Here is a 10,253-nt window from a genome sequence, read left to right as displayed (position 1 = left end):
ACCAGGACAGCAGTGCCCCAAGATGAGAATTTCTGGGGGTTAGAGGGTTAAGTACTCCATTTAAAAGTTTTTGATATGGACAACAAGATTCCCGTTGAGATGGTAGCCAGAGGAACACATAATAGACAGATTAGTACATAATATAATATGCTGGTTTTGACATCAAGCCATACTTTACTTATTATTTATTTACAACTGGTTGTAGGTCTTCTAGTTTGTATAGTTTTATTTGGCCATTCTTTAAAAAGTAGATATTGGCTGCCTGGTAAAAGAAAGGGTTAAGAAAGAAAGGGAAGATACAAAGAAATTGTCTCCTCCCCCCACCTGACTTGAAATTTGGTGTTACTAAAACTGACATTCTCCAGAACAAAGACAAAAACTGGGTAGGTGTCACATGTGCACACTTACAACAGCTTGGAGGAGAGACAAATCTTATACCAAAGGTAATGTAATTTAATTCACCTAAGAGTAGGACTAAAAACCTAAAAACCAAACAACATGGACAAAACACAATGTAGCTATTAAAAGACAACCCTTAGATTTGAACAGAAAGTTTAAAAATCTGTTCAATGTATTTGTACTAATTGGCAAAATTTAATTACATACGAATACATATATAAAGAAGTGAAAGAAATGGCCAAATACAAATACTCGCATCACAGACAATAGGGAGATGGATACATCTTAGCAGTAACAAAGACAATTTTTACTTTAACTCTGTTGCCTTAAGAGAATAACATCTCTGTGCCTCAGTGTATGTTTATTTGCCTTTAGGGAAGCTTTAATTTCCTTCCAGATGCACTTAGTTAACTCTGACTTACTTTAAAATTATTTCTTCCAATTTGATTACCAGATTATCTTATATCTGTCGAAGAAATCTGCCATCAGCTAATACTCTGAGCATAACCAAGGAGGCTTTTAACAACCAATAACACTCCCATTGTTGTTCTAATCAATCCAAAATAGGAAATAACATCTATTCAGGGAATAGTTTAAAGTTGTGTGCTAAAATTTTAGATACCAGAGTGGCTTGCACACTCATTACTTTGGTAATTGAGGATTCTTCTGTGAATCATGTTAAATACAGACAGGATCATATCAGCTAAGGAGTTCTTGCTGTGTTAAATTTTTACTACTACTACGATGACGATGACGACTACTACTACTACTGGAATTTACAAAATATTTTACCAATATATCTCATTTTATCTTCACAACAATTCTGGGAGGTAGATACTATTATTATCTACATTTTACAAATGAGGAAACTGAGGCAAGCTAAGATTAAATGACTTCCCTAGGGCCACATAGCTAATTTGAGGCCAGTTTTAAAATGAAACTTTGCTGATTCTAAGTTCATTGCTCTATCCACTATACTAAACTAGCTGCCTCTTAATTCTAAATATGAAGCTGGAAATGGAACCTTACTGAAATGGGTTATACCTCTTAAATTGCTTTTACTTGTTTCACCTTCAGGATTATAAAAAAAAAAAAAATTTCTTATTCTGCATCTGCTGTTCTTCAGTATCTATTACAAGGCCAACCTTTATAAATATCTTTTACTTAATGCGTGTTTATTTTGCTTATAACTAATATCTCCCTGAATCTTCCCTCTGTCTGAATCATTCTGTCGTCTCTGATTCCAAATCGTTTACATATTTCTACACAAAATCTTTTTTTTTGTATATGATTTACGTATTTGACTCTCCTTTTTCCAGTACAGATGAAAATAAGGGCCAATTTAAGCAATTTTCCCATGTCTTTTTCCATCTTTGTTCTTATGCACTCCATTTAGGTGAATTCATAAAAATCATTCCTTTCCCCTCTCTCTGTTCCTCAGTAGAAAATTCTTTCCCCTCCCTTGTACTGTCTTAAGATCACCAAAAAATAACAGGACTATTCCTAGGCCCTCTGTCTGATCATATAAGACTCTATTAGACATTAGGGTTCTGATGGTACGCTTGTTTCTCCATCTATTTAACAGATCTAATGGATTCCTCCAACTGTTCAAATGTAATCTTTCTGTGATTTTCTTGATTCCAGTATTAGTAATTCAAAGAATCTACTCAATTCTATTATTTTTAATTGGGAATATTTGGGATTCCTGTATTTTATTAAAAGTTCATTCCCCCTGCCCCCATATGATTATACACAATTTGGGGGTAGATTATTCTTGTTGGAAAATTTTGGCCTTTTGGAATATTATATTATAAACTCTCCTCTCCTTAACTGTGGTAGGTCTTATATGATGCTGACTATGGATTCTTAGTAGTTTAATTCTTTCTGTCTGCTTCCAATATTTTCTCTTTGACTTGGAAGTTCTGTATCATTGTCTATAAAGTTCTAGAAGTTTTCCTTTTGCGGTTTCTTTCATGATGTGATTAATGGATTCTATTTTTACTTTTCCCTGTAGTTCTAAAAGATATAAGCAGTTTTCTTCTATGATTTCTTGAAATATATCCAGTCTAATTTTTTCATCATAGCTTTCAGGTAGTCTGATGAGCCTTAGACTATCTCTGCCTAGCTTATTTTTCAGATCAGTTACAACTCAAAGAACACTTTGTACTTATCGTACCAGACATTAAGCTAATTGTTGGGAATACAAAGAAAGGCAAAAACAAGTACCTGACTTTAAGAAGCTTGCTTTCTTACGGGGAAGACAATATGTAAACAATAGTGTACATACAGGATACATACAAAAGTAAAGTAAAATAACCTTAGAGAGAAGACAGCTTCATTAAAAATAACTATGCAAGACCTCAGAAGATAGGATTTGAGATAGAATTGACGGAAGCCAGAAGGAGGAAATCAGGAGAGAGAAGATTCCAGGTATGGGAGACAGACAGTAAAAAGCAAGCATATAAAAGTATGATGTGTGATGAATAGCATGGGAATCAGTGTCTATCACAAAGTGCTCTCACAAAGGAGAGTAAAATGCAAGAAAACTGGAAAGACAGAAAACATAGGCTGTGAAGGGTTATATTTGATCCTAGAGGAATGAGTCACTGATGTTTACTGAAGGAAGGAGGTACATAGACCTGCATTTTAGAAAGATCAGCTTGACAGGTGAATGGGTAAGTGAGGTAAGTGAGGGTAGATTTGAATAGAGATTCTTGAAGAAGGGAGACCAGTCAAAATGAAATTGCAGTAGTTCAGGGATGAGGCAATGAGAGCCTGAAGCAGGGCAGTGGTAATATCAGAGAAGATATAGGGGTATATATGACTCCCTTTCACTAGGCTAAAAACCTAAGTTGTTTGTACAGTTGTTTTCATATTGTCTCTCTCATTAGACTATGAGCTTTTTGAGAGCAGAGACTATTTGTTTGTTTTGCCTTTTTTTGTATCCTTAATACTTACCACAATGCCTGGCACATAGAAGATGTTTATGGACTGTTTGATGGGGCGAATGCTGTCCCTTGACAGTAAGATGGAAGTTGGAAAGATAAAAGGGTTGGGATAGGGGGCAAATTATAAATTCAATTTTGCACATATTGAGTTTAAGATGTCTGGTAGGGTGAGGCCACCCTCCACGCTTTTTCTTGATTCTCTCCGTATTCTTAACCTTTTATTTTTTCAAATAAATTTTATCATTATTTCTATGAAATAATTGTTTTGGTACATTGATTGGTATGCCACTGAATAAAGTAGATTAATTTGGGTAGAACTGTCATTTTTATGATACTGTTTGACCTATCCATGACCAATTATTTTTCTAGTTGTTTAGATCTGTCTTTGTGTAAAAAGGGTTTTGTAATTGTGCTCAAATAGTTCCTGGGTTTCTTTTAGCAGGTAGACTCCCATATATTTTATACTGTCTACATTTATTTTAAATGAAATGTCTCTATCTCTTGTTGCTGGTAATACAGAGAAATTATGACAATTTATGTGAGTTTTATTCTGTATTCTGAAACTCTGCTAAAGTTGTTAATTAATTCAATTAGTTTTTTAGTGGATTCTTCAATTATAACATAATACCTGCAAAGAGTGATAGCTTTCTCATTGCTTATTCTAATTTCTTCAATTTCTTTTTCTTCTCTTATTGAAATCAATAACATTTCTAGTACAATATTGCATAATCTTGGTGATAATGGGCATCCTTGCCTTACCACTAACCTTACTGGAAAGACATTGCTCATCGCCTTTACAGATCATGCTGGCTGATGGTTTCAAATAAATACTACTTATTTTAAGGGAAGTTCAATTTATTCCTATGCTCTCTACTGTTTTCAATAGGAATGGGTGTTGTATTTTGTGAAAGACCTTTTTTGCATCTATTGAGATAATCATATGATTTATGTTGGTTTTGTTACTGATGCAATGAATTATGCTGATAGTTTTCTTAATATTGAACTAGCCCCACATTCCTGGTATAAATTCCACTTGGTCATAGTGTATGATATCACCTGAAGATATTACTGTAATCTCCTTGCTTGTATTTTATTTAAAATTTTTGCATCAACATTCATTAGGGAAATTAGTCTGCAGTTTTCTGTTTTAGCTCCTTCCTAGTTTAGGTTATCAGCACTTTATTGGTCATAAAAGGAATTTGGTAGGACTCCTTCCCCTCCCTCCCCCAACAGCTTGTATAACTATAATACTTACATACTACTTATAATAATAACATACTACTTCTGGTCCTCCTAACTTTATCCAAACAGAGGTTTTTGTGTCAGGTGACTAGCCCAAATCCTCCCTGCTCAGTTAGGATTTTATGTCCAGGGTCCCCAGGGATAGTTACCTGACTTCTTGTAACCAGCAGATTTCCTATTTTATTTTTGATCCGAAGATAAGAACTCTGTTGCTGTTATCAGTAAGTAGCCACCTAAGTATCTCTCAGTGGGGAATACCAAATACTATGCTTTTCTTCCTCTGACCTCTTGGATTACCTGTCATTGGCACCTGTGGCTCTGCTTGTTAATTTCTTGGAGAACATGGGAGCTGTTCTACCTCAGAGCCCTCATGCAGCAGAAGGCTTCTTTCTATTGAAGGCTTTAATGATTCTGGCCCATTCTGAAGCTCTACCTGTTATTTGGTTCCCTGTAAGAGAATGGTACTTACCTACATGGCCTCCAAAGAGTCTATTTCAGCCTGTCTTTAAAGCTTAGTTCAATCAATCCATTATGAATTAAGGACCTACCATGTACTAGGTACAGTGCTATCTATCAGGGATACAAAGACAAAAAAAAAAAGCTCTCTGGACTTGAGGAGTTTAAATTCACCAAGCGAAATATGTATGCATATAATAAATCGTATATTTATTATATATTATTACATATTATAATCGTATATTATCGTGTGCATACAGACATATGTCTGTGTACACATAAATATTAAATTATATGTATATGTACATATATACATGAATATCCATGTATATGTATGTATATGTGGGTGTGTGCATATACAAGATATTTTTTGATTGGGGAAAGCACTAGCAGCTAGTATCAGGAAAAGCCTCAAGTAGTTCATGCCTCAGCTGAGCTTTGAAGGAAACTACCTAACAGGTAGAGGTGAAAAATGCAAAATGGGGATCGGTACTATAAATAATAGTCATTACAGAACATATATGCAACCATATATCATAACACATAATAGATAGTTCACAATGCTGCTGTGAGACTGAAATGAGATAATGCAATATATAAATGTCAATGAGCACGACAGCCCTTACCATTTATGCAATTATCTCAGTTTTTCATTGCAGTGTATAAAACTATATCTGACTACACGTGTAAAGAAAACATATGGTAGAAAATCTTTGAAATTTAATGATCTCTGGAAATATCTTGAGTCTAAAAATCTTTTTTTAAGTCCTTGAAATGTATATCTTAAATATATTCAATTTTATGAAATTACAGAATTGTATGTAGTGGCAATGTAAGTAATATGTAACGTCACAAAACTTGTCTAGAAATTAGGAGAAATACATATTATTGAAATAATACCACAGAACTTTTAAATATTTTGGAAATAAGCTTTTATCTTCAAATGACACTGCCTTTCATATTCCTTTTAAAACATTTAAAACAATTTAAAATCACATTTATTGCTTGCATACAATAACTCATATAGTTATATAATTAAAACATACTCAGAAACAAAGCAATACATCAGGCATTTCCCCCAAAATGGGAAATACATTTTGTTAGAGAAAAAAAATCAAATTAAATCATAGAATTTGTACTTCAGTGGGTAGTTACAATTGATAATTACTTAGAATATTACACCAGCAAAACAATTAATATGAACTGATTAGAATATAAACAGAAACTATGGAAAGCAGTAAAAAAAAAAAAAAAACCAAAGCTGAAAACACCCTATTTTAATGTAATTTTCAAGTAGATTTCTATTATACTGCATTTCTTTTTCTCCAGATTTGAGTTCATTAATAGAACATTCCTATATATACAAAGATGCAACAAACTGATACAGTATTAATTTCAACAACATATTAAAGGTCATAATATACATAACTTTAATACCCCCAATGCTGTGACTGATATTGGCTTCTTATTCCTTAATCAAAAGTTTCTTCTTTGATGTTCACCAACAAAGTTTTCTCATTAAAAGGCACATTCTCATCTGCAACCAAAAAAAGTAGGTAATAATATTTAAAAACCCCTTCTTTTTTACATAGTTATATACAGTTCTATTACTTCATAAAGTTTTAGTGGAGGTGGGAAGAGAACAATAAAATGAGATAATCAAAGTTGTCAATTTAGGACATGTAAGTATTTATATGTACTGATTATTTTTATCAATTTATCAAATGAAACTATTTTGATATATATCTCAACTATATTAGTATAGGCAAATAAAAATGAAATGAAAATACATTTTAAAACTTTTAAAACTTCTCACTTTAGTTTATTTTTTCCAAACAGACATTCTGTTATATTAGCCTCAGTGAAAAAACACTATTTAATAAAATTTAGCTATGTTACCAATTACAGTAAAAAGCAGATTTTTGTTACTTTAAATGTCAACCAATGAGGTTTACAGGAATAATAAGAACAACAATGACGATGACTACACTTTACCATTTCCAAGCCTTTCAAGAATGATGTTGAAAGGCAGCTTTTAGATTATGATTGTTTTCTTGTAATGACTTTTAATATTCTTACAGGATTGTCTTATGGGGTTAACTAATGCTTGAACACTTTCTTCCCACCTGTTTGGTATTGGCCAAATAATATTCCAAGAATTGAATTTGCCTATAATGATAAGTTTCTAGGATCCTATGTATTCATATTCTTAACCACTGTCAGAGAAGCAATGTATCCTAGTAATAGACTTGGTATTGGAACTGTGTTTCAATTATGAGATGTTTATGTGTTAAAAAGAAATCAGTCAATCAATAAGCAGCCAGGCACCAGGGAAACAAAAACGGCAAAAGACAGTCACTGCTCTCAAGTGGCCCACATCCAACAGGGGAAATAACATGAAAATAACCATGAACAAATAAGCTATATATAGGACAAGTTAGAGAAAATTAACTGAAGGAAGGAACTAGCATTAAGGGGATTGCAAAAAAGATGCGATTTTAGCTGGAACTTGATGGAAGCCAGTGAAGTCAGGAGTTGGGGATGGGGAGGGAGAGTATTCCAGGCCTGGGGAATAGTAGAATCTGGAGATGGAATATCTTTGTATGAGAAACAGCAAGGAGGCCAGTTACAGGACCACATAGCACCTGAGAGTGAGTAAGGTACAGGAAGACTGGAAAGGTAGAAGAGGTCAGATTGTGAAGGACTTTGGATGCTAAACAGAGGATAGTTTCTATTGGAGGTAACAGGGAGCTGAAGTTCACTGAATGGGAGCTGATATGGCTATTGCACTCTGCATTTGTAATCTTGTCTGATTTCAGCTTTCGGAACAAGATTCTACTCCCAGGGGCACATCGCTTCTAATCTCATCACCATGTTACTAGGTCAAGCTGGGACTGACATTAACTCCCTCAGATTCCTCTACCCTTTGATTGGAGGGCTGGAGGGTAGAGCACCAAATCCTCCCATTGCCTAGAAGATAGAAACTGGACTCCCAAGCTCAGTCTACTTTGCATCTGCTCCTCTGCCTGGTTTCAACTACATAGAACAAGATAGCCTGGTGCCCCTGATTTATTGCTTCCTTTTATAGGTTGACCCTTACCCCCTTTAGATTGTAAGCAACCTGAGGGCAGGGATTAAGTTTTTCTTAACTGTATCCTCAGTGCTTAGCAGAGTGCCTGGGACATCAGAGGCATTTAATAAATGTTTACTGGATTACTGGACTTGATGGCCAGATCTTTGCCTCAGGAACATCAACTTGACAGCTGAGTGAAACATGGACTAGAATAAAGAGAGGTATGAAGCAGGGAGACCAACCAGCAGGTTATTGTGATAGACCAGTCACATGGTCCTGAAGCAAATGATAACCAATATCAAAGGAGAAAAAAGCACACATATGAGAGTTGTTAACAAGATAAAATCAACAGAACTTGGTGACAGATTGGAGAAGGGAGGTGAAAGTGAGGGTTTGAAGGTGATAAGTTGTAATCCTGGGAGAGTGGGAGGATAGTGGTGCCCCTAATAATAATAAGGAACTTGGGAAGATGTGAGGATTCAAGGAATAAGATAATGAGCTCAGTTCTGGAGATGTTGCATTTAAAATATCTATACAACATCCAGTTTGAGATGTCTAACAGGCAACTGGGGATGTGAAACTGAAGATTTAAAAGAGAAGAAATGTTTGGACTGGATAAGTAGATCCCAGGATTACCAGTATAGGGATGATAACTGAAACCATGGAAGCTGCTAAAATCACCAAGTGAAATGGTATGAAGGGAGAAGAGAAGAGGGTCCAGGAGAGATACTTACCTTTAGTGGGCTGGAAGAAGATTCAGCAAAGGAGACTGAGAAGAATCGGTCAGACAGGTAGAAGGAGAATCAGGATACAGTAGTATCACGAAAACCTAGAGAGACAGGGGTATTAAGGAGAAAGTGATCTAAAATTTCAGAGCCTGCAAAGAAGTGGAAAAGGATAAGGACTGAAAATAAAAAAAAGCTCATTAGGTTTGGTAACTGAAAGATTATTCATAACTTAAAGAGAACAGTTTTAGAAGAACGATGGGGTTGAAAGACAGACTATAAAGAGCTATGAGTGAGAGAAGAAAGGAAGCAGAGGTAGGCTCTATAGAGAGGCTTCTCCAAGAGTTAAGCCAAAAAAAAAAAAAGCAGAAGAGATATGGGATGTTAGCTAGTGTAAATGCACTTGGATCATGTGAAGGTTTTCTAAGGATGGGAGAAACAAAGGCATGTTTGTAAACAGCTAATAGAAAAAGAGCAAGTGAAGATAGGTGAAAGTATATGGAAGATGGAGGAGATAACCTGCTGGAGAAGATGGAATGGAATGGGTTCACTTGCACATGTAGGAGGCATTTGCCTTTGTAAGAAGGGCAACCTAACCTCTTCAGGTGAGACATGACTGAAGGCAGAGAGGCATCTTAATAGTGAGAAACGAGGAATAGGAAAGAAAACGGGATTCTGGGAGAATGGCCTTAACTTTTTCTTTGACATATAAGACTAGGTTCTCAAATGTTAGAAGGAAGGAGGAGCCATGGGAGGTTTGAGGAAGGATGAAAAGGTTTGGATAAGCTGCTGTGGTGAACTGTACAGTGAGTTAATTAAAGAAGTATAAAAGGATGGTTTTACTGTAGTGAGGGACCAGTTGAGGTTATCTAACATAAATACGTAGTGGACTCAATATGAAAATTTTCATGATTTTCTCCAGCTCTGTTATGCAGCACATATGCAGGAGCAATGGTGGCAAATGATGGAAGTGATTCAAGGCTGAGTCTTGGCAGATAAAGATCAGTAATGAGACAGTGCAGAGATGAACTGGTTCACCAAAAAAAAAATCAAGAAAGTGAAGGAAGGAAAGCATAATTACTGCCGATGATGGCCTAGGAAAGACCTGAGGGGTGGGATAAGAGGTCATGTTGAGGAAGAAGGTGGTTTATGGTTTTAAAGTAGAGGGAGGGATGAAATAACAATGGGGTGTGGTCAGATAAGGTATTTCAGAGATTGGGAACATGGAAATAAGACCAAGGGAAGAACCACTTTTGTGTATGGCTATAATGGGACGGAAGAGTAGGTCATGTGAAATGACTAAGCTGAAGAACTGTGAGGTTAGGGGTAGGAATTAAGAAGGAAAGACTGTAAGCCTAGCAAGTAAACAAGGGGAATGTCCTGGAGATCTGTGGGCAACAGTTATCAGGA

General features: G+C 35.4%; 1 protein-coding gene across 1 annotated transcript in view; it reads right to left on the bottom strand.

The window, feature by feature from the left end:
• Positions 1 to 5,960: 5,960 nt before the first annotated feature.
• The window catches only part of FAM174A (family with sequence similarity 174 member A), a 40,616-nt gene continuing 36,323 nt past the window's right edge, over positions 5,961 to 10,253 (bottom strand). Inside the window, exon 3 of the mRNA XM_072597370.1 lies at positions 5,961 to 6,582. Within this exon, the coding sequence (XP_072453471.1) occupies positions 6,579 to 6,582 (4 nt within the window). The 3' untranslated portion in view covers positions 5,961 to 6,578. The remainder of the gene's footprint in view (positions 6,583 to 10,253) is intronic.

This window comes from Notamacropus eugenii, chromosome 3 (assembly GCF_028372415.1).
Source record: "Notamacropus eugenii isolate mMacEug1 chromosome 3, mMacEug1.pri_v2, whole genome shotgun sequence".
Classification (NCBI taxonomy): domain Eukaryota; kingdom Metazoa; phylum Chordata; class Mammalia; order Diprotodontia; family Macropodidae; genus Notamacropus; species Notamacropus eugenii.
Note: the sequence above shows the minus strand (reverse complement) of the source record. Positions and strands in the feature narration are given on the sequence as shown.